This window comes from Nothoprocta perdicaria, unplaced genomic scaffold (genome assembly GCF_003342845.1).
Source record: "Nothoprocta perdicaria isolate Ctin4 unplaced genomic scaffold, notPer1 scaffold_0, whole genome shotgun sequence".
In the NCBI taxonomy this organism is placed as follows: Eukaryota; Metazoa; Chordata; class Aves; order Tinamiformes; family Tinamidae; genus Nothoprocta; species Nothoprocta perdicaria.
Genome location: NW_020454092.1, coordinates 18,059,176 through 18,084,187, shown reverse-complemented (window position 1 = coordinate 18,084,187; position 25,012 = coordinate 18,059,176). Strand labels below are relative to the sequence as shown.

At 45.2% G+C, this 25,012-nt stretch overlaps 1 protein-coding gene across 1 annotated transcript in view; it reads left to right on the top strand.

The window, feature by feature from the left end:
* The window catches only part of GLIS1 (GLIS family zinc finger 1), a 168,478-nt gene that overhangs the window by 2,522 nt on the left and 140,944 nt on the right, over window positions 1-25,012 (top strand). Inside the window, exon 2 of the mRNA XM_026054095.1 lies at window positions 24-165. Coding sequence (XP_025909880.1) covers window positions 24-165 — 142 coding nt within the window. The remainder of the gene's footprint in view (window positions 1-23; window positions 166-25,012) is intronic.

Below are 25,012 nucleotides of genomic sequence, written 5' to 3'. Positions count from 1 at the left end.
CGCTCGGCCCCGCCGCCGCCGAGCCGCCCGCCATGGCCGTGCCGCGGCTCGACTTCGTGCCCAAGCGGCCGAGCGTCTTCGAGAGGATCCCCGCGCTGCCCGAGCCGCGAGGCGCCAGGGGCTCCAAGGAGCACTGCCAGCCGCACAGGCACCAGAGCCTGAAGGGTGAGTCTGAGAACGCACGGACCGCACACCAGCACCCCCAAACAAAATTGTGATTTCTCTTAATTTTTTTTTTYCCCCCTCTTTCTGGTCTCCAGGATAGCCTCTAATTTATTTAATGCTCCTGACTTTATACATATACACACATATATGCATATATTTAATATATATATGCACATATAATATATATACGCACATATATGTTGTATTTTTACGCGGTGCTGCGGCTCCCCGCAGCTCCCCGCCGGGCGTTTGCGGTGCCCGGTGCCGGTGCCCGGTGTCGGTGCCCGGTGCCGGTGCCCGGTGCTCGCGCCGCGGTTGCCTGGAGTTGGAGTTTGTGTTTCAGGGAGGCGCCGGCGCGAGCGGCCGATCCCCGGGCTCGGGATTCCTTGTGCCCAGAACCCATGGCATAAGGTCAAATCCGGCTGGTTAACAAATGCCAGGTTTTTGTCTGTTTGCTGATGGTGAATTTACACTAGGAATTGCCCACTGAGATCTGTTASCTTTTTGAGCTGGAACTTTGTGATGAAAACTTGGATTTAAGGGAATCCCTGCAAGCAATGGATGGGTTCAGAGGGGATTCGGGAATTCCTTTACGCTACGAAGCCGCTTGCATGGACACATTCATGTAGGTTATTAATGTTAAATCAGTGTCTTCTCTAAGGTGTGGTAGCTGACTCCTTTTTTTCCCCTCAGTCCTTCCCCAGTTTCCATTTAAAAAATGTATGTTCCCACTGGGAGTTTTCAGGTGAATTTCCTTCTTTCCCTCCCTTTGAAAACTGGAGCAGACTGTGTGTCCTTAGAGGAGCAACGCTCTCCTTTGTGAGCCCGTTACCCAGGGCCGTGGGACCCGTCCTGCCCTCGCGTTTCCTTAGCAAACACCTCCACGGGGCTAGGTCCCACCTACAGAATTGGTACCACTCATCACCACTCAGTACAGAGCGGAGCAGCAGGTTATAAATTAGCTTTTTTCCTTTCTTTTTCTGCCTTTCCCCCCCCCACCCCCGTTTGTTATTGCTGCATTTCTCTGCTCCTGATTATTTTTTTTCCTCCTATTTGGACAGAGCTCTGTTACACAGAGTCCGATGGTTTTGGAAGGGGGAATCATGAAGGAATATGAGGGGATGACTAAAAGGTCTCGTACCGCAGACACTGGTGGGATGTGCGAATCCCTCGTGGCCCCGGGAGTTACGTTGTGCCRCTTAACTCGTGTTTGAACCAAGTTAAAAACAAACCCCTGTGTTGCCCTACGCAAGCTGGCTGGTGAAGCACTGCTGGGATTGCTATTTATTTGGGGTTTCTTGTGGCAGACACTTGTGACTGACTGATTTTCCCTTTTTGGTKAAAAAAAGCTGGTGAAAAAGCCTCTATTTTAAACGTTGTTGCTGTTTTTTTTTTAGTGTTTTATATATTTTCTATTGAGCATGTTGCCTCATGGTTGCTTCAGTGTTTGGGTGGCTCGACTCCTGGCAGTAAGGAGTTACCTCCTGTCAGAATTAGGCTCAAATACTGAGTCTGGCGTTTTGATGGATAACGTCGGATTTTCCAAAGGTGGCAGTCCTACTTTTTTTTTTTTTTTCTAAAGATATTTGCAGGAGAAGTTTAAGGAAAACGAAACGTTGAGCTAGGTTCTGATTCATATTCCAGCCCGCGGCGTGTCAGGAAGCGTCCGGGCGGCTGCTGGGGCATTTTGGAGCCCGGCACCCTCTGCCTTAGAGTCGAGTGCGTCACAGCCCCTTCCGTGGGGACAGCAAAAGCCACTAGTGCCTCTTGGAGAAGGGAGCGGGYGGGATCTCGAGGAGATAGAGGAAAGGGCCAGGGATAGCAGCTGGATGTGGGTGGGATATAACGGGACAGGCTAAGAAGTGGGAATGGGGAGCACACRGATTGACCCGGTGAAAGGTTTCAAGAAGGCAGCTGATGACAGCCCGACTTCAGATATCACACAGGGCGCCGAGGAGCTCGTAGCCCGTGATTCCCGCTGCAGCCTGGCTTAGATTATGGAACTGCCTCCTGCTTTTGCTTTATCCACCGTTAAAAGCTGTGAGGAGGGAAGGGAAAAGACCCTCTTCACCAAGAGCAAAACCAATTTTTTACAGTTACCTGTAAAAAAAAAGATTCTTTCTAAACACATCTCTAATTTTTGTTGCTGTTTTTTCAAAGAAGGATAAATCAAAATGATACGTTGCCCTATTAATAATAAGGCAGCTTTGAAGCAATSCCAGCGGGGGTCCGAAAGCCTCCTGCTGCCGCTGCGGTGTCTCTGCAGCGCGAGCTGCCGCCTCACGGCGTTCGAGGCACGATCCTGCAATTGCTGCCATGCCTGAGCAAGTCTTTTTACCCAAAGAATCAAAAAAAAACCCMAAAAAAACCAAAAAAACCCTTAAAGGGTAGTGGTGAGGATTATTTCTGGGAATCAGAGCGTTCGGRTGTGAGGTTGCAGGATGGGGCTGCTGTTTGTTTACCAAAATATGGGTATTTTGGAATAGTGCTTTCTATCATGTTCTGTTTGGGAGTTTTTTGTTTTAAACACCCTGTTTCCCCCAGCCTCCCCGTTCTGGCGTGATTGGCTCTTGTTGATCATTGATTTCCCTGAAGGAGGAGTATTTGCACTCAAGCACTGCTGCTTCGAGCCACTGGTCCAGCAGGCCCAGAATAATTTTACCAAAAATTATGAGGCATATTTTATAAAGCTTCCCGGGATTATTTTATTTATTTATCTATGTTTTGTCTTGTTTCATTGAATTTTATACTAGGTTTGAAAGCAACAGAGGACAAATAAATAGTCAGCCATAAAGAAACTTTTGGGTCTTGGGAAAGCAAGCTCTAGTGACAAAAGAGTAATCTATAAACATGTCAGATCTCTCCTGCCTCTTTTTTTTTTTGAAATTTATTTCTTTTAATGACATTGATTATGGTCGTTACCAGGAAACGCTGCTCGTTTTCATTCTTTTCCAGCCTCGCTCAGTGTATCTAATCCATGACTCAGTAGAAATGACGAGATTTGTCCTGCTGGTTGTGCCACTTGGAAGTGGTCCAAGGGCCCAGACTGAGCAGCAACCACTTCAGCTATTAACCTGCGCTGGGCAAAACAATAAGCTGTTCGGGTTGCAGTTTCCTTGTTGAGGGTATTTATTATTCACACAAGGAGGAAGTWTTTTTTTTTTCTTTCTTTTAATTAGAGCTGCCTTTGGCAATGCTAGCGCTACCRAGTAGTAGAAACGTATTCATTTTGTTTCGCTGCTCAGAAGGAGGTTTAAATCTTTAGTTTCAACCGTGTTGTGGCTGTTTCGTTGGGCAGAAGGACAGAGCTTGGCCTAAATGACAGCTCGTGGTGCTGGGATCTAAAGCACGAGCGTGTGGCTTTGTTGCATGRCTTATTAGATATATGGGCTGGTCTAGAGCCCGATCCTGCTGTTTTCTTCCGTGCACCTTGTCTGTATTTACCAGGGTTATCCCGCTGAAGCAAACGGGACTGTGCGGTGCCCGAGCGCTGCCTGTGCTGATAAGGGCACAGGGCACGAGGCTGCCCGGGTGCTTATCTCGGAACCTCCTCCGTTTCCATACGGAGCTGCGGTAACGCGTGTTTCCCACTGCACCTCGCACAGGCTTCTTCGTTGCTTTCACAGCAATGTGCATTTGAACTCGTCTCTGCAAACAGGATTTTGAAGGTTTCGTTGAACTGATAATTACATCTATGTTTATTGCATGGACTGTTTTTTTTTTATGATCTGCAGGCTTTCTTTTTAGGGGGAAGGAGAAAGGGAAGGAAACTGCAGATTGGAGAATATGCTCATGAAATCTTCAGGGTAAACTGTGACTGTCTCTTCCTCCCTTCAATTAGCTAAAGTGCTCACCCATTTTCAACGGGAAAACAACTTCCAGTTACTTTCTGTTGAAGGAAGTTCTAGTGATTCATGTTGCAGAGTCAGAGTCACTGAAATTAAGATTCCCCTTTCATGCCTTCCCTCAGAAAGGGGATTAATTCTATCAGAGCATCTGTTTGTTTGTTTTCTGCATTTCTGGTAGAGAACATTTGGCTAATACAAACCAGAAGAACTTGCAATCAATCTGTTTATATAAAGGCATTCAGTACTTGCAGTGTGAAAGCACAAAAGATCCTGCTTCAGGACAAAAAAACAAAAGCTGTTGGGAAGAGGAAGATAATAGGTATTATATCTGCCTTATTATTGTGTGGAATTGTCCAGAATAGGAAATAATGTTAGATTACAGGAAACAGATCTGATGAGAAAGAGATTTTGTAACATCTTGAATTTTGCTGGAAGGAATAGAAGTCAATAAGAAATTACTTGCTCTGACCTTAAAGTGTTATATTAAWATGGAGTGAAGACGGATTATCATGTACTCTCCTAAGTAGGATGAGAAGAATTTTGAATTCTCTTTTTTTCACGGTAAGAAAATGACAAATTAGAACCTAAATCTTGCAGGTTACCGTGGTTCTGTGGGTAGGCTCGTTGGCTATGAGYACTTGGCATGCGGCATTTTCTAAACTGTCTGCTTAAAGAGCTCTAAATGCTTGTTCCTGTGCTAGAGTTCAACCCTGTAAACACATRAACTGCTAAAGCCTGCGCGAAAGGGGTTTTAGTGGCTGTGAGATTATWTTCCAAACGCGCCGGGCAATTAGTAAAAGGACGAGAAGCAAGTGCCTGTGTTCTGGGAGATTAGTACTCAATTATTGCTGCAAAACGTTCGRTTTTGCTCTCGGGGAGCAAAGATGTTGGCTATGTTGATTAGCAGGGACAAATTTTCACTCTAAATTGTTAAAATCAACGGGAGTCTTGCAACTTCTTTACCTGGATCAGTATTTCAGCCCTAGTGTTACCAAACTTCTTTATTCTGGGTGTGGGGAAAAGCTTGTAGAGCAAATAATGAGGTAAATCCCTCTGTAAGCTAGGAAGTGGARTAACATATAGACTGTTTAGGAAGGGAAATTTAGAGTACGTGGATGYCGTTCATGCATCAGTCCGGTGATCACCGTTATTCTGGATACACAGACCTGCTGTTAGTGATGTTAGCACTGTTAAAGGTGTTCGTGGTTGGATACTTGCACGGGAATACGGATGCAAACTGCTCCGTTTTCGTTACACGGAACGAGGCGTGCAGTCTAGTGAGCGTTTCACAGTGCACGGGAGCAGCTTTTAGCAGACCGCTGGTTTTTGTTTGCCTTCTCCCCAGCCACCGCACGGCATTTCCCTGCACCCACGGGATGCAACCCAAGGAATAGCGGCTTCCACAGCCGGAGCAGCGCTCGCTCGGGGCCGAACACCGGGATTTTGCCCCACAAACGGGCAAACAAGAGCAAAAAAAGGGATGTGTTTCTGAGAATGGCCCAGCTGCTCCCTGCCCCGGGAGCAGGAGCCTTGCGGTGACACAGACCCAACGGCAACCAAAACCACTCGTGCCATCTGGTTGCGTTTCAGTGGTAAAAACCTGTGGACATTATTTCTTTTCAGATGAGTATCTGTGGCAATATTGCCCCTTCCCCATAGGCTTTGAAAAACAGCGGAAAGATTTCCCCCTTTTCCTTCCCCTCCTGTTACATTTCTGAAATCTCCAGTTTCAGAACCTAAAACTTTATGTGCCCAGGGTCCACGCCTCGCCAGTAACCAGGAACAAGGATTTCTTTTTTTTCTCCTTTTTTTTTAATACAGTGTTTTGTTTGGGTACATTAAACGGTTGTTAATCATTAAGATTATTTGCAGGAAGGAGATTATTTGAAAGGCAAAAGAGATGTTTTAGCAGAGCTATAAAAGGCAAAAGGAAATTGTGCATTTTTTATCATTTTATATTTTTGTTCATATAGGAATTGCAAGGTTGAATTCAGTCAAATCATCAAGAAGTGTTTGGGTTATCTTCTTTTTTTTGCTTTTGTAGTGATTTGACTGTAGTAATCATGTTTGACTTTCCTATCATTATGTCTGAATGTATATGTGATTATTCTGCGTAGTGAATTGGTGAGGAGTAATTGAGTGCACCCAATTGAATTTATTTTAAGGGTTAAACAAATGAAAAACATCTTAAACTGAGCTCGATTCTTGCATTTACATGTGTGATAAAAAGAGTTTGTAAATGCTATAAAGCTGTCGGTCTTTTTAGAATGAAGGGAAAGCAAATATATATATGTGTATACATATATATATATCTTTTTTTTTTTCATCTTTAGCCAGAGGGAAAAATGACACTGAAGCGACATCATCAAATACTGTAAAACTGACTTTTTAATACAGCTCTCCATTGTTGTTTTAAGCGCTTAAGGGGTTGGCGATTTGGTTTATTTTGGAACATTGCTCAACTATATGAAATGTGTCTCCGGGGGCCTGGTATTTTAATACCTAGTAGAAGTTTGTATAACAGTAGATGATGTATTTTGCCTGCCTTCCAACGCTGTAAATAAATTACGTATGCTGGCTTGGGAGAGAGTATCTGATGTGTAAATTATAGGCTAATATCAGAGGAAAAAACAAGCGACGTTTTGTAGCTGACTAGATTTATTTAATCATTTAACATTATTGTACATAATCTTTCTTTTATATCCTATTATAATAGCTAATGTGAGAAGCTTCCCCAAAAGAGATAGAGGGTCTAGGAGTATTGAAAAATAAGTGCTGTGATTCATTGCTTTTTCTCAAATGGCTGTGGTTAAGTCGCTTAAATACTGCAGTCAACAGTCCCTCAGGCACAGAAAGATAATATAATTCTAAGGATATCATAAAAATGAAATTTGATAGTTTCCACTTTATAATCCTGCCTAAGTCTTGGTTGTAATAAAAGGAAAATAGAGATATACATGGCCAACTTTGGAGCACAGTATTATATATTTTCCTATATATAAAAAAACAGTATTAATAGGAATGTTTTGCTAAATACTACATGCTTAATGCAATCTCCATTCCTTTATAATAAGTTTAAATATTAATTCTTTGGAATGTCGGGTGCCTAAAGCTAGATGGAAGTGCTGTGCAGTCTCAGATATCTAGGAGTGGGCTTGTGAAACAGGATCTTTGACTGGGAGGGATGAGTTGCACATTTCAGAGCTATTAGGGGCAGAACAACAACACGAGAGGATTTTATAACATTAAAAAAGTTATAAAATTCCTTTACGTGTATGAGGCTTCAGTACCTTAGAGTTGTTTGTTTGAAGGAGCAGTGTTGATTTCCTATGTACGTAGGTACGAGTTGGTTGGTGGTTTTTTTCGTCGTTGTTTTGTTCTTGGCTGCTTCTTACCCACCCGCCTGCCTCTCCGTGCAGCAGCTGGGTTTGATTTAACCTGAATCCTTCACTGAGGGCAAGTGATGAGTGCCTGGATGCTGTGCTCTTTGCTGGAACATCTCCACACCAGTGGGTGCAGGAGAGAGAGGCCAAACAGCACAGGAAGGGCACTCGTGGGAAGGAGCAGTTTGGGTTCAGAAGGCCCCGTTTCACCCCAAAACACATCTCTCCACTTAACTCTTCTTTAGTAAATCCTGTCTGTGTGTCTCCTGGCCCTCAGTTGTTGGGCAGGGGAGCTGAAGTGAGACAGATAGAAGAGGAAACTTCTGTTTTGTTTCGCAGGATTTTCCGGAGAGAATTAGATAGCATGAGCTCGGGGCAAGCCAGGACACCCGTGCGCCAGCAGGGTCCCACGGGGAGAAAATCCAGCCAGTTTTGGAGCCCAAACCAGTGCAGTTGTTTCACACACCATCAGGCCCAAGGCAGTTTTCTGTGCAAAGAGCCAGGTAAAGTGGCCGGGCACAGTTTGCTGTGACCCGGGCCAGCTCAGGTGGTGGCCCTTGCTTAACCAAGACTATGGCCCTGCGTGCGGACCGTGTTTCTCTTTGTCCATGAAGCACATSCTGCTTGTCCTTGGTAGGTCTTCGTGGGTGAATGGTGCAAAACACCTTGGTTTGTTATCTCAGGCAAAATAAGGTCTCTAACTGCAGGTTTCAGATGTRCTTTTCACCACATTACATCTCCTTTACCCTGCCGGTTGCCAGAGAGCTGCTGAGGAGCAAAYTCCCCCATTGATTTCAGCGCTTGCAGGGCTTGGGTGAGGGAAAGAAGGTTGTATTAGGAGCCCCGTTGAGGAGCTCTGTTAGAAATGGCCAGCAATGATTTCCTGCTGGGAGGAAAATCTTCCCCTGGTCTCCTGGAGGAAGCCACTTGAAGGGTGTCACTGCCTCCTCACAGGCAGAGTCTCCTCTAGCTGTTGTTTCCGGACAGGCTTGAGGTGCAGGAAGCTCCTCCAAGGCTCCTCGGGGTTTCCTTGCTCTCACAGAGCACATTTAGGGCAATGACACTGGTGTGCAAGAGGAGAAGGCAACGCTGAGTTCCGCTTTCGGGATATCTGATTGCTGCAACCTTCAGATTCCTTCAAGTCATCGGAGCTGGTTTATGTTCAACCAGCACTGAGCTGGGCTCATTCCATTATCCCCAACTCTGGTGCAAATCCAAAGCGATGCCATTTTAAAGCAAAGAGGGGATAAAAAGAAGGCAGGCTGATGCACAGAAGTCTGTCTTCGAAGCGTGCGCTTGGTTCACTTGGCAAAGGAGAAAGATATCCCAGGTTTTCCATYGGAGCAGTTTTGCTGCTTATTTTTCCTCTTGCCAGCTGACCACAAATTGGTTTATCTTCTTTTCCTTTGAATTCTCRAGCAATGTGATAAAGTTTGCTGATGTGTGGGGGATTTTCTGGGGGACAAGCTGCTTGCTGTGTGTGTGTGTGACTGGTTCTCTTTTCAAAACAAGGATCCCCCTGCATGCAGGAAATTTAAGGGGATGTTTAGCCCCAGAGCCCACTTGCTCTTTCCCAGCTCATAAGTCTCACTAATTTATTCTTTAGACCCTCTTAGTCTCCTGKCCTCTGTCTTTGTGCACGCTTTCTGATGACTTATTTTTAAATAATTATAAAGAGAGGCAAATAATTTGAATAGTGGACTGAATATGTGGAGATATGGCCAAAAAAAAAAAAGTGCTTTTGGACTGTCCAAAGTGGAAATATTCGAAATCTGTCAGGGTGATGCTGGCTCTTATTGGAAACGTTTGTGTAAGATCTCCTCTCTCTCCCTGCATGCTGTCAGAAAGCTCAGGCAAGGGTTACTGGCGTGAATGCTCAGAGTTTTTTTTGTCAAAATTCACTTTCTTTGCTTAGTTGTTCGCCACTCCCACAGATGTTTTTTACATGTGCCTGTAYTTTGCTAATTAGTCATAAAAAAAGCATAAAGGGAAGCTGGAGTTGAAAGCTAAAACCTGGAAAGCGGGAGCAAACCCTTGGAATGACTAGCTATCATGATGACAATAARTTACGAGTATAGTTTAGTTAGGAAGTTTGCGTTAAAACACCGGGATTTTGCAGAGCCTTGCTGTTTCAAGGGGAGTCAGTGAGGTTCCTCAAAATGGAGTTAACCTGTTTTGGGGAACTTTCCTTGCTAAGAGCTCGTGTTAGTGCCAGCAGTGGTGTTTATATCTGCTGCTGAGGAGGTACTGGGACACCTGAAAATTAAGAGCAGTTACCATTAAAGATGATCAAGGTGTTTCATGCATGGGATAGGTGTTGAGCTAAGGGGATGGTAGCCGGTTTCAGGGACTTGAGAGGAAWGTTGGTGAAAAATAACCTAATCCTACAAGGTAAGAGGTTGGATACAACCTGTGAAGTGACTGCAGCATTTGCTGGTTGAGCAACCTGGATCTTCAAGTATAAACTAGACATTGAAATGACCTTCTAAGTGTGGAATCCGCACGTTCATCAGCACCAGGTCAGCTGCAGATCATACCCGTGGTGTCCACAGCTCCTCCAGAGGCACCAGCCACTCTTGTTTAGCTGGTGTGGAAGAAAACCTGTGTTCTCMACTCATCCTTTCTCTGTAGGCTTCCCCTTTGGCACTAAGCACTTGGTGAAACGCACCCAATTGGCACCTTGTGTCTCTTCCACACTGGTTTATTCCTCCACAGGTGCTGTGTGGGCTGGATGTTAGGAAGAGCTTTTGGGGATACTTTGCTTTTGGCATGTGTGTCCATGCAGGCTGCGAGATGTTTCTCACTGGAGCTTTTAAAGGCAAGTGGGATGGAAATTTTTCTTTGGGATGTAACTCTTGGGGCCCTGCTCTTCTCTTCAGCAGTGCTTTTYGTTCTCATACTCAGTTGCATAGGCACCATAGAGAGAAAAGCTCCTATAAATTCTTTAACACTTCAGCTTTCTATTCTCCCTGACTTAGTGAACAAAGTTCAAATCCCCCCATGTCTAAACTTAGTGTTTCTGGCCACTCAGTTGTTTGTCAAGAAAACCCAGGGAAGGTCTGCAATGAAAACCAGGCTGAGCCAAGGGCTCCACGAGCAGCAGTTGGGAGAGCCAGTGGTGGGACAGCTGGGCATGGAAAATGATTGATTTTTATGTGCAGAGCAGTTGTGAAATGTTCTGTGGCCTTTTGGGGACATGCCATTGCTAACACACGATTGCCTGTTGGGGATAGAAAATGCCAACCATTGTTCTGCAGAAGGAAATAGCCTTATTGATACTGAATTAGGCTCGGATTGAATTGTATTTATTCATTCTCGGTGCATCCTGTTTTCCAAATATAAAAATTAACTGGCCATTCTGCAGTTCTCRAGCTCTGCTGGCCTTTGGTTGTTGGCCATATCTAACATCCCTGTGGTCCAGGTGGGAGTTAGATGGTTTTGGACAGCAATGGATTTTGCATTAACAGAGCAGCCGAAAGAAGCTGTCCTGTTTCTTAGGAGCTGGTCTGTTCAAGCTTGGGAATGAGGCTGGTGGAGGTAAATGTGTTGGTAGATTAGATTTAAGCTTCCGTGAGACATTTTAAATCATTACTAGTAATACCTGCAAAAGAAAAATATGGTGTCCTTTCAATAGATTAAATCCTGGTGTATCTATAGAAATTGAGAAACACACTAAATATTTATCAGTGGCAGTATTTTGAAAACTCCCTGCTCTGAAAGGCGGAGTTTTGTTCCCAGTGTTATCTAATATTTTTACTGAAATTCTGACAAAAAACAGAAAATCACTGCCAATAAAGTTTGTGGCTTCAGATTAATGGAATAATAAATAACAATTAGGAAGTAATTGCCACGTGACATGGATTTCTTAAGCAAAGATCAGCAATTGAACAAAAAATATTTTTGTACAGTCAAACATACAAGACTATATTTTGGATTAGAGCATACAAACTATTCTCACAAATGGGAGGCTGTGTCCTGAAAACAATGACACCGAAAAGGACCCAGTCTCATATTCAATTGGTAAGAAAAGATATTTTCCTTGGGATAAGGGATAGTGTAATTACTAACATCATTAGCAATAATAGGGAAGTGATGMTGCCTGTCTCTGTAGCATTATTCTGACTGATGGAAGATGGGATTAATGTTCAGACTTTCCTAAAYGGCTTTGAAAAGTCACAGGATTCTGAGAAGGAACGAGAGGACACCAACCCGGAYATGGTATTGATAGTACTAATGTTTATGGAAGGTAAGAGGTCCATTCAGGTGATACACTAAAACAAAACAAACAAACAAAAAACCAATCCTGRTAATTAAGGGCTCTTCTGATTGAACCTAAATGCAGAACAGGTTATAGTAACTTGGAAATGAAGTTGGCAAAAATGAAATGAGAAGGAASACCCGAGGTTTTGACGGCAAGGATAACTAACCCTTGCTCAAGTTAACAAAGGATGTTGTAAATCTTCTGGTATTTGGRGTTGATGAATCTAGGTTAGATGTTTTTCTTCAAAAAAAAAAAAAAAGTCTTTAGCTATAGCCAGTTATATTCCATGATAGCATCTCTGGGTACGCAAGCTGGATCATCCTGGTTCATGGATGGATCATCCATCTGCAATCTGTAAAAATATCTGGTCCCACGTCAGCACCTGCTGCCAGGCCGCCCTTCCTGCTCCTCTCCGTCGCAATCCCTCAGCACCCAGACCGAGGCCAAACTCGGGATCCAATCCTGGATCTCATGACAAGGAGTACGGGACAGACTGGGAAAGATGATCATTGCAACCACAGAACCCTACAGTTTTGACAGAAATGATGGCGAGACGATTACTAGCAACTATTTCCTCTAATCCTCCCTTTTTTCCCCCATTTGTTGAGTCTCTCTCAGCAAACACCACGGCTCCTTCTTGACTAGAGCAGCCTCTGTTCAGAAATGTTCTGGTGGAACCAACCGCCTACCAGAGCCTGGGCTGCGAGCAACTAAAACCAGCAACTGGCAGCAGCAACCAGCAAAACCAGCAACCAGCAACAGTTGCTGTCAGACCTGGACACCTATGGAAATGGTAACAGCTGCATTCTCCTCTCTTTTACCAAGTGCTGATTTTTGGCATTAATATCTTCCCTTTCTTTGCTTTCTGAAATGAAACAGTTCTTAGCCTCCTTTCCAGCACAGCAATGGTGACACACTAACACAGTTATTACAGCAAACATTGTGGCCCTCTCTGGCYGGGATGTTTTCTTTCTGTGGGGAGACTGAAATACTAACTCTCAAATAATGTCTTTAGAAGTCATATTAGTCACACATTTTTAAGACATTCCAAAATCATACCAGCCTCCTCCTGAGCTTGTCTGTTGCTACCAATGATTCAAAGTTTTGAAAACCCTCCTTTCGTTTTGATTTACATTTTGGTCTTGGGCACTTGTTATTTCTGGCAAATGCCAGTTCAGTTTCATTAAAGAAAAATCTGTTTTACAGCCGTGCAGCTCAGATCTGCTGCGCTTCTAATAATTGATGGCTGGTTTCCTTATTTCCTGCATTGTGGAAAAATAAGGACCTTGTTAGCCCCAAACAAGCCTGCATAAAGTCACAGTGTGAAACATCAGGTTGGGGGTGCGCGGTGCAGCTGCGGGCAGGTTTTACAACGTGGGGCCGCGGCTGATGGAGGCAGCCAAGGGAAACTGTCGCATACACGGGACCAAAACTCGCCCGAGCCCCTTGGCTCGCTGGCCTGAGATTTATACGTGTGACACCTTGTCGCCCCGGGGGTCCCCGGGCAGACACAGGTCTGTGTGTGTGTGAGCCCCCGTGGGGTGGCCGCGGTGCCCCCCGCTCGCCGCCCCGCTGCGGGACGTCTCCATCCGGCGCTGCCCGTCCCGCTCCGACAACCTGCAGCTCCGTGTGTGCTTTGGAAGGGAGCAGCTGCCCTGYGGCGGGCGTGAGGAGGCAAGAGCAAACACTTGCAGAATTTCTGCAAGTGGGCAAATTAATTTCAATCCGAGCTGTCATCACAAGGGCTTTTTTTTTTCCCCCTTTCCTTTGGGTGGTATCTCTGATTTATATTTCTGGATAGCGCGAGTGATTGCCCCCCAATAAGAGGGTCTTCTGTTTGGTTATGGTTTCTTTATTGGTTATCAGTTGCAGAATCTGATCAAGGTTTTCTGTATGTGTCATACTGTGGTCACACAATTCTTGTTCTATTTTAAAATCCAGTAAAATTCACTGATGCCTAACTGAAAACARTCAGTGAGTTTCAGTGAGGAGCTAATGCCTATGAGATGCTTCTCCATGGTGGAACATCTTCCACTGTGCTTCCCACTGTGTTTTCCACCAAAAAGGCTCATGGTAGAGTCAGGGTCCTGCTTTAGAGAGTCAAACAGCTTAAGGACTCATAGGAAGGGAAGCAGCAGAGTCTCAAGTGTCCTAGAAGGTTGTTTCCATACCCTTATCCATCTCTTTTGAGAACTGGGCCATTGCTTTCAGTCAAGACAATTGTGTAATGATTTTCCTAGACCTCCCTCTGGAGGACTTGCTCCTAGAGGTGCTAAAGTGTTTGCAGCAACTGCAGAAGCACTGGAAAAATGAAGCCTTGAAGTGTGCTGTGCTGAAAGTCTGATCCCGAGGGGTATTTAGGCACCTAGCTCCCGTTGACGTCAGTGGAAATGCAGTGCCTAAATCCCTCTGTGGATCTGGCGCTTAGTCTCTGGCATTGAATGTTACATAGCTCATGCTTTCTATGGGTCTCCTTTTATGGCATCTTCTGCGAGTGGGGAAATAGTATTAATTCTGAATTCTTCCCATCGTGAGTTCCAGCACATGATCCAGATGGCTGCCTAGGAAATTATACCATAGGATACAATCATCTACTACTCAACTCCTCCGAGGAGTTGAGGCTCCCTAGATTAGCCCTAGAGCTACTCAGAAAAATACACAGCCCTCTTATTAATTTAAGGGGAGGATGGGGCTGAGATTCGGATACTTGGACTTTGTTGAGGGRGCATAAAAACGACGTGTTTGTTTGTTTGGCTGAAAATCCAGGGAAAAGTGGGAGATTTGTGTTGCGTTTCCCACACGCAAGGCTGATCTTATCATGCTGGTTTAGCAGTGGAGCTCMTTTGGCGCCTTGCCACATGATGCCATTGGAGTCAGTCTGAGAGAAGCAAGATAAAGGATCTCAGGAAATTAGGAATATTATGACTTCCCTGTCGTACAGTTCTTCTGACCTAGAAAACTAGCTTTATTTAAAAAAAAATATTATTGAAAGAAAAGGCAGTGCAAGAGCAAGAAAGTAGAGCCARGGGCCCGAGAGCCGCCGTAACTAGCGTGAATTTTTGGAAGTGATTTTATTATTTTCAGGTAAAATCAGTAGTGATTTTGAGGAACATTTCTCGGTTTTGCTGTCAGACTTTTATGRCTCAACACGAGTCACCAGCCATATCAGCCCTCCTGGTGTGAGTCTCCCTTGACTTCTATTCCCTTGCTCATACCTGCTGTGATCTTCACCCTCCGGTGTTTTCATGCCATGGACTCTCCTTCTTCCCTCCTCATCCCCCAGCCACCGCTTTGGCTGACCTGCAGTGGGGCTGACCAGACCAGGACCATGAAGGTGGCACCTGGAAGGGCTCTGTTGGAAGGTACACGTCCCAAACACAGTCACGGTGCTGTGAAGACAACAGAGCCAAGGGGGCTGCTTGCTTTCCTGTGCAGGTAAGAACAGGGAGGTGTCATAAAGCACATTGACATCCCGCAGAATGTCCTGCAGATCCTGCAGATTGACATCCCCCAGAAGTTCCAGGGCAGTGAATATTCCTGCAGCAAGGTCACGTCTTCCAGGAGAGCATTGAGCAAGTTACAGTTGCTGGAGACCTGGGTAAGTGAATGTAGGAGCCTGGTGGCTGTGCCAGGAGTGCTGCCCGTGCTTGGTGTGGGAGTGCGGATCTGCCTGCAGGAAGAGGTGGAGTAGGATGTGCAGGAGGAAAGTGAGTGTGTTTAGTGGGGATTGTAGGGATGGGAGTGATCTGCGAGGAAAAAGCAGTTGTTCTTTATTTTCTCCATTGGGAACTTGTTCCTCAGAGTTCAGAGCCCAGGGSAGAACCCGAGGCTCACTCAGCCTGATTTCACATCGTTCTCAGGCAGCCATCGGAGCCGTTCACCATTTCCCGCTTCCCACAGAAGGCAGAGCGACCACAGGGTGCTTAAAACACATGGCTTAAAACACAGGAYGGGCAGGAGTCCTGGGGCGACGTCTGGCCCTCCCCTTCCCGGCTCCTGGCAGGAAATGGGGATGCCCCTGGAGCTGGTAGGAGCAGGGGCCRGGAAGGGCACCGTGATGCAGCGAGCGCAGTTTGCTGCTCTCACAAGCAYCCATGCAGGGAGCACCCGTTCCTCGCCAGCCACACGCCGCAAGCCACAAAGCGCTCCCCAGACAGCCTGTAACCAACTGGGATTGTTAGTGGAAAACACCAAAAGCCACAAACTGCCATGTGCAATAGAGWGCAGGAGGGGCTGAAAGCACTGGCGACTCGGGAAAGGCAGGGAATTTCCTCAAAAATTCCCAGATGACCCAAGAAAGACAAACTGGGGAGAGAAACTCTTTCAGAACAGCAAATCTGATCTCTGGTTTAATACATGATGTGTTGGGGAGGCACCTCAGATTAGTCGTTTCCCTGAATAATCAGAGAAGGGGGGAAAGGGGAGCCCCAATAATTGTTACAGCTTCTTGCACCAACCGAGCTGGTGCCCCCAGCGCAGGAGCWGAGGGAGCTGCGTGCGCTGGTGGCATTGTTGGACCAGATGATCTCTAGAGGYCCCTTCCAACCATGAATAGTCTGTGAATATTCTGTGATTTGCTGGTGTTTACAGCAGCCCTGCCTCCGTGCAGCACGCAAAGCAAGGTGCCTTTCTTTAATCTCTCTCCTTTTTTTTGTAATAACTGAACCTAGAGGCTCCTCTGGGTTAGGGGGGAATTTTTCCGAAGAGCTGCATGGGGAAGGGAGCTGGTTTTCATTGCGTGGCTTGGGGTATCAGTTTTAACCCAGGGGCAGTGACGTTATTTAGCAGGTGCCTTAAAGGCAGAGTGCTTATTTAATCACCGTCTCCCTATCGACATTATGTAAATTGAAATTGCTTAGGTACGCAATTAATTGTGAGCGTTTTAGGCATTTTTAAAGGTATAAGACAATACCTGGAGTTCCATTTTAAGAATATCCAGGTCAAAGGACACACATGTTTTTATTTTCTTATTTGAGGTATAATGTGTTCAAGGCAGATTTATGGCACAACCTTTGTTTATTGACTTGTACTTTTCCACATGAAACTAATGGGACATGACAGATGATATTTATGAGGCATGTGTTCTTGATTAAATCATGTTAGACATTAAACCTGATAAAAGAACTTATTTTAAAGGGTGGATTAATAGAAAAAGAGGCAACATTGGTGATTTTACACAGAATGAGACACATTGGTCTTAGACTGTATATTTATAGGTGAGATATGTTGTTCTAAAACTCTAGAAGCTATGCAGAAAAAGATTAACAAACTTTCGCTCTTTGGAAATTTAAAATTTTGTTTTTCTGTCTTTGTGAGCCACCGATCACCTCAGATTTCTGGTCTTTCAAGCAAATTTATTCAGTTCCTCTTAAGAACCTGTGAGCTTTTATGGCCTTGTGCTCTTTCTTTGGGCTTTGCATGCGTTTTGTGTGGGTCAGGATTCCGGTGGTGCCGCTAGCAAGCGCTCTGTAAAATGTGCTGAATTCTGCTAATGTGGGTGCACACTGGGTGGATGGGCATGACTCGGATGCAGCTGCTGGTTCCTACCTCGATGCACTGGGCTTTGCACAGAGGCCTTAGTAATATTACCAAGGAATTGTGTAGTATTTCACATGCCAGGATTAGAGAAGGTCTCTTAAGTATTTCTTTTGAGGGGCCATTGGAGGATTTTGGTAAACATTAAGAAGTGGGAACATTATAGATGTAGCTTACTATGAAAAAGGGTGATTTCTATGAAGCGATATGTGATATCATTTAATTAAGTTGTGCTAGAGGAAGACCTTGCACCAAATGTCATCAGAGCAACTGTATGTGAAAATCTGTTTGCTAAAGTATTGAATAACTTCCTACCAAACGCCAAGGAAATCCTCCTTTGCATCGAGCTCCTGCGCCAGCGGATTGTCCTGCAAATTTGGGTTTGCTGAAAATGTCCCCAGGAAGAGTTTGTCCCAGTGAATTTAGACCTGCCTGCTGGAATTAACCGAAATCATGTGAAGGAAAAGGCCTGAGTCTCCTCCCGCTGAAATGGGGGAAAATACTGAAACTATCACTCGTTTTTGAAGTATTAGAATTTTGAAGTGTGACACAGGCAGCATGTTCTGCTCTGGGTATCACAAGGGCTTCTGCAAGTCCAGATGGCCCTGAAGTGGACCCATTGGGACAGAAGGGCTTCCCAGGGGAACCAAGTGTCTTTGTGATGCTCAAGGATGAYATTAGAGTTGGGAATTTGATGTAATTTTTTCCATTTCGCTCACTAAAATACCCTTCCTACCTGGAATTTCGGAACGAGTCTTCCTAATGCAGATGTTTTCCCCATAGAGAGGTCAGTCCTTCCCCAGCTGTAYGGCCCGTGTGCGGCACAAACCAAAACAACAGATGTTGGGGAGTATAAAGAGGAGAACAGAAAATAACACTGGAAATAATATAATGCTCCTGTATTAATATTATGCCTGTACTTGGGATTTGCGTTCATTTCTCGTCTCCTAAAGGATTTAGCAGAATTTAAAAGGGCTTCGAAGATGGGTTGAATAGTAGATCAGAGAAATTAAAAAAAGAAAAAGGGAGGAGGGGAAGTGAGACAGAAAAGAAGGATTTTTTTTTTTTTTTTTGGTGGGAATTATACAAATCAGGAGAAGCCTAATAGCTATGCAAGAAAAAGAATATGGATTTAGAAAGGTGCTATTTTCAGTTAGGAAACAGGAGGCTGAATACGAAGAACAGGTAGAAGCCACATGTGGTTTATCTTAATAATGGCCCTCCTGAGCCTCATGAGGGCATCACAACCCTGTCCTCTTGGCTGGGGTGTCACATTCTCCTGGAAAAGTAGCACATTTCCTCACTGCTGAGAATGGCTGATAATGTTGGCTGGCACTCAGGAGGGGTTGGACGGATTCTTCTCCCCAGACAGAATCAACTGTCTCCAGAGCATTTATTTGCTCGTAAATGTCACCAAGGGTAGAGGTTCCATGTCCCTTCTCCCCAGCCCTTAGGTGTCTTCACAGCTATAGCTTCCCTTCTGTGAAGCGTCCTGTGCATTCAGCAATAGTGCARGTTTTGAAAAGCAGCAGTAAATAATTCCACTTTATTCCACAGCTTCATTACAGCCTTCGTCTCCTCCCCGCATCCATTAGCAAACCCTTGTCACCGAGAAGGGCAGGGTTAAGGATGACAAAAAGTGAATGTTGTATTTTTTTTTTTTGAATAGAAAGGAGTTGGTGATCCTGATGCTGCATAAATGGTGACATCATTCAGTGGATATGAAAAATCCTTGCATTTTAAGTACTTGAAAAAATATTTCCAGTGCTACTCTTATTTATAGAAATTATTCTGGGAAGCAGCRTTTTTTAGCTCTGGAGATCTCAGTCCCATACCCCAGTACATTGTCCTGTGTACGTGAGTAGTCTTGTTGACCTCCAAGGTCTCCTTGCACGAGTGAGTTATTAGTGAGTTTGGCCTTAAAGACCCAATTTTGAGGTGTTTTAGCTATATCTGATTAAGGTTCTCGGGCCAGAGGAGAACCAATGTTTCTGTTTGACTGCACATATAAGGACTGCAGCCAGGTGACAGCACTGCTGCCTGTCTCAGCTGGGGACCAAGGACATTGCCTCATAGGCATTGTTTGCAAGATATAATAATTCAGCATTTATATAATAAATATATAATTCAGCATTTTCATTTTGCCAACAAAGGTGACAATTTTGCCTCCTAATTGCAATAAAATCWGTTAGGAATGTGCAGCATATACCCCAGCTGAATGGCATCTGTGCCTGGTTGCAGTGATGTGACTGTGTCRGGTCTGTCTTCCAGGCCTCGCTCTGCCGGCCCCTTCTTTAGTCTTGAGCTGTTTGGTGTCCTGCAGAACGTGGACGGGATCTGCTTCGACGGAGCGCTTGGCGACTACGGGGAGAATATGTGGCCCAAGAGCACAGTGTTTAAGTAAATATTGTAACCCACAGATCCTCAGAGCTCCGCTCTCGAGCAGAGTGGTCAGAAGTCGGATTTCACTTAATGGGAAACTGATGAAGCTGTTGAATGCCACAGCCCTTGAGTGCTCCCAAAGCCATGTGCAGGGTGAAGAAACTCCCGGTGCTYGGTTCTCTTCATGCCAACCACTACCCATGCTATTTTTTTTTTTTTTAAGACTTTGTTTTTCTCCTTTGGAATGAGGTTTTTGAATACTAAGAACTCCTCAAAGCTCATAAAAGGCTAGACTTGGAGCTACCATAACAAGTGTTTCCAGGGCRCACATCCATCCCCGAGGCTGATGCTGCTGAGTGTGGGTGTGAGGACACGTGTGTGATTGCAGCGGCCTGGGCACCCCAGCGGATGGAAGGGCTCTCCGAAGCGGAGCTGAGCCGGGGAACGCGCACGCCTTTCAGGCACGTCCTTTGAAAGTCTGCCAGCCCTGGAAATCTTCCTATTTTCATTAAGTTGCTGCCCTAGGGTCTGTATCCTAGTGCAGCTCCTCTGAAAGGGGAGCACAGAACTTTGTTGTTGTTGTTAGTGCTGTTTATACTTTCATAACTGAGTGGTTTTCACATACTTTAGCAAGGGTCGTATGCCGGCTTAAAAAAAGGAACAGAATCAAGACTTTGGGCTTTTTATTCTCCCTCCCCATCCCATTTTGAATTAGTAGCCTTTCTTACAGTACTGAGGAATTAACACTTATTTTTATGCTCAATTTGCCATTTTTTTTCAATCTGAGCTAGCGTCGCGAGCAGCTTTTGCGCATGCGGATGACACCGTCTCCAAACCCATCTCAGGTTAGGGCCCGTGGGCGACCAGCAGTGCCGAGAGGGGCTCTTCCCCGAGCCCAGCCCCGGCGGCGCGGTCGGGAAGGCCAAAGGGGCCTTCCTCCTGCCAGGGAGGAAGAGCTGCAGGGGCGAYGAGCAGGACGGGCAGGACACGGCGGCAGCCAGCAGAGACCCGAGGGAGCAGAGTGGTGAGAGCGGGTGCCTGCAGTGGTGACGTGCTGAGGTTCAAGCACAGACTGGTTTCTGAGCGACACCTTGCAGTTCTTTAAAACATACCTGATAGACTTCGAGGATTTCACCATACCGTTTATTCCAGCGGCACCTTAAAGCCTCTYTCTGCCTTATCCTCTTACTCTCACTTCGAAATCACAGGGACAGGCTCCCTATCTTGTCTCMAATCCCTGTGCAAGATGACTTCATGTGATGGTTATGTTTCTACTTCATGTTTTGGGGTTTCCTTTCTGTTCTCTGTATAATATCCAGCTCTTACTTAAGTGCAGTCCTGCATATGCTTGTAAGTGATGTAGAGACTGGAGAAGTTGCTGTTTTGCTCTTGAGGCTTCTGATACAACCTGGTTAGATGGCTGGGTAACACGTTGAAGAAAGGGCTGCCTCTGTTCACACAGCACCCAGCATGGAAAGATTGTCCTCGACCACCCTCCAAAGCTTCTCCAGTAATAGGCAAAGTGAGATCCTAGATGAGGTCAGAGTTGCTGTTTTGAGGTTGTTTCTTGCTTTCCACATAGGTTATACAGGACCTGATTTAAAAATCTGGCTCTGATATTTCAATACTTGCGTCTAAATGTTTACYGAACCCTTCTTTCCTTCTAACATCATCCCTTTCTTGTCTGCTGCTAGTACTTCTTTCTTGAAGTGAGCTAGGAAGTTATTTGGGTTTGGAAGGGGATTAAAAAAAAAAAGGCAAACTAATGTTAAAGTGCCGTTACAAAATATTGCAGCACCTTTAAAGGTTGGGTACTTATGTATTTTGGAGCATTTGCTAAATGTTAAATGTAACATGAATTTGTCTGTGATGTGCCACAGACTTATCAAAGCCAAATTACTCATTAAAACAATGCTGAATTGGAACCATAATGCAGTTAACCAGCAAATAAATAAAAGGTTAGCAAAAAGGTAACTTGATATATGAAACCATAAAAGAGATTTCAGAATTAATGAGGGAGACAATATTTCTCCTGTAGAGACTTTAAGATTTCGTTGAAACCGTGTAACAGCAACACATTATTTATTTCTCATGTTGCCTTATTCTTAGGCCCATGGGACCAGACAGGAAGGAATTAGAGAGCCCTATATTACAATTTAATTGCTTGAAGGAAAAATATTATTTTTTATTGTTACCCATTAGCTGCTTCTAGTTTTATTAAAGTCGTATACATCCCTGCTGCAGCACCGATGTTTGCAGCAGGCACTTGGAGCAAAGAAAATAGTTCAATCTCAATAAACTCGGCTTAGAGAGAAAAAAAATCAGGTGGAGAGCTGGGGCTAGCACAGTGACTTTTCAGGTGTTACATACTTAAGAGCTGCATTTTCTTTCATTTAGAGGAAAGCCGTGCAAAACTCATCCTGATCTTTCACCAGAGTGTTCACAAACTGAAAACACTCTTCACTGTGTTGAGCTAGTGGGAGCAGCTCATGTCTTTGTTTTTCTGATTCCTTTGTATTGGCTTGGGGTCTTTGTTTAGTCCAATATCTTTTGGTTGCTGAAAATGTTAAATTTTGTCTGCTGTTTAAAATTGTGATTTTYGTCTGGCCAGAAGCACCCCTGTTTAACGGAGGAATGCCGCCAAGCCTAGTGGAGAAGCAGGTTTGTTGTTTTGTGGCAAGGACAGAGCACAGCGACAGGCGGCTGCTGTGACAACTGTTGTTCATTTCTGCAGCGTAGGAATTGTCCTGCGTCAGCTACGCAGCGATGACTGTCCCCCGCTGTGCTCCTGGCCCGTGGCAAGCGGCGGACAATGCGGCTTGGTTTGTCTCACCATGGAGGAAAACATGGGAGACGAAGCATCTCTTACCTGCTTCAGGCTAGAAACGCTGACTCCGTGAGCAAACAGGACGGCCCAGCTCCTAAGCTGGGCTGGTGTGGCCACATGGACAGATAAGCAAGGTGTGAGGCACAAAGCAGTGTGGCAACGGCAGCACTACGGTTCGTTCATCCATATATCCACTGTGGTCTGACAGGTCAACACAATCCCCCTCTTAGCAATTGGTTTCGGTCATGGAAGCATCAGGGCCTGCTTCTCCCCGTGAGGTTCCCGTTCCTGAGCCTTTGCCGAGGCTCCCAACAGCAGCGTTGGCTGTGCGTGATGCAGGGAACTGACCTGCCTGCTCCCTTCCACAGAGGTCTCCAGGTGGGAAGAGCCCATCGTATTTCACAGAGCCCTTTGAGGTCAGATTACTGTGATAAATGAACTTTGTAGCTCAAAGATGGTGATGACGTTACCTCCTGCTGGCTTGGATTCCATTTTAAGCCAAAKGATTCTTCTCATCCAAGATGTACCCAAGGTACATCTTATATGTACCCAGATAGGAAACATTGCGTTGTTATTCCCTAGTGGAAGACACCAACAACACAGACGATGATTTCCAGAGGTTTAGGTGACCTGCASATCCTCTGGTCAGGAGGTGAATTGGGAGCAGCAGCTATCTACCATTCCAGCAGCAGAACTGTCGTGTTTACTCTGTGTATACGTGGGTAGATGTGTATCCCTCATGGGTTCACTGCTCCTTAAAGAGGTCTGTTCGGAAGCCCTGTGAGCTAACTCCTAAGCTGTTCAGGAAACATTGACTGATCTTGTGAAGCACTGCTGAATTTTGGAATATATTGTGGACACTGCCTCTGACTATATGTTTTTTTTTGAAGACAGAGCTAACCTGTCAGTTTTGGGGGCAGTTTAGCTTTCTCGTAGTCTTGCAAATACTCATCAGAGAAGGTGCACTGCTCCTCATGAATACGTTCTTTGTTTGCCAGGGCCTCTGGGCAGTAACTCTGGCCTTACTGGGAAGGATTCCCGTTCTTTGATGCTCCGATTCCTCAGCCAGCCCCACTCTGTTGAATGTAGTTTTTAATCAAGTTTTCCTTTTAACTTGTAATGTAACAAGTCCCTAAATGTGTTACTTACTATCCACCAAAGAGGGTTTCTTGGCAGGGTTTCCAAACAAAAACAAAACAAAAAATCTCTATCCTGCCAAAATACTCTTTTAACGGATAAAGCAACAATTACTTGTGGCTTTGTGAAAATAGACTATGTACTGTATATATTGTGGAGCAAGAGACCACGATGTGTGTAGTGATGATTTGAGGTATCGGGAAATTAAGCAGTCCATCAGTATTGATGCTTCGTGCCAAGTATTAGGTTCAATGCTCCAGTTTTCTGAGCAACTGAAAGTGGGAGCAGGCTTTTCAGGAAGAAGGGGCTGGTGGTTAGTACACTGAGCTAGGCCTTGGGAGGTCTGGTTTTAATTCCCAACGCTCTACGGTCTTGATCTACAACTATGAACATGTAACTTGAACTCTCAGTGCCTCAGTTTTCTTCTTTGCTCTCCCTCCCCTTGCCCATTTCTTCTTTCAAACTCCTTGGAGGACCCGTCCRTGAGCCTTGAATGAACTGTCCACACAAAGGGAATGGCATCTCAGTCTGGGCCTGGACATACTTGGGAATGGGGATATTCCTAAGCGTTCTGGCAAATACAAAACTGYCATGTCCGTAGGCACGTCAGGCAGGCTGAGCAATGTGTGCTGTAACAGGGGAAAAGTTAGCAAGCAGAAATGGCAACTGCTACAACTGCAGGTCCGCATTTGGACATCTTGATTACGTGAATATTTGGAGCAGCGGCTCCCATCCCTTTCCTAGTTCCTAGCAGCACCGAGCCAATTTTGTTCAAGTTGGAATGAAGATGGTCTTCCTTAAGAACAGAGTTTTCATGGTGTTTCTCCTCAAAAAACCCTCCTTCTGGATAGCTCATAAAACATTCTGAGATACAAGGCAAGGAGAGGCAGCTGGAAAGGGCTGTAAACCTGAGGGAGAGCACTATTCTGGACACGGTCCTGCAAGCCGTTCAGATGCACTGATGTCTCCGGAGTACGTGGAAGGTGGTGGGTTCTTCAGCAGATCTTAAGCTTTGATGGGAGCTCACAGAGGTCCTGCCTCTCTGCTTCTTGAAAGGTTTTGGTGGCACTGGCCTGCAGAAGGAGGATCAGTGCAAGTCACTGCCCTTCCTGCCATCTTAAATGCATTTAATAGTAAGACACCGTGTCCAGGGAAGAGCCCTGTAGCAGTTCCCAGTGTGGGAGCATCACTTCACGTCCGAGCTGATTTTGACTGTTGGGATAGGAGACAGAATCCTGTGAGTATCTGACATGGCAGAACAGCCTAACAAGGGCAAACCTCATCTCTGAGCACAGGGGACACGACAGGTTAGCAAACTTCACGTCAGGAATCAGTTTGCAGGTTCGAGGATAGGTTAGTCACTTAAAATGGTGCCCATAGCTAGTCGAGTAAGAAGTAAGAAGTYGAGTAAGCGGGGCAGGAGACCTGTATGGATGGGTAAGGAATTACTGGACAAAGTGAGTGAGAAAAAAAG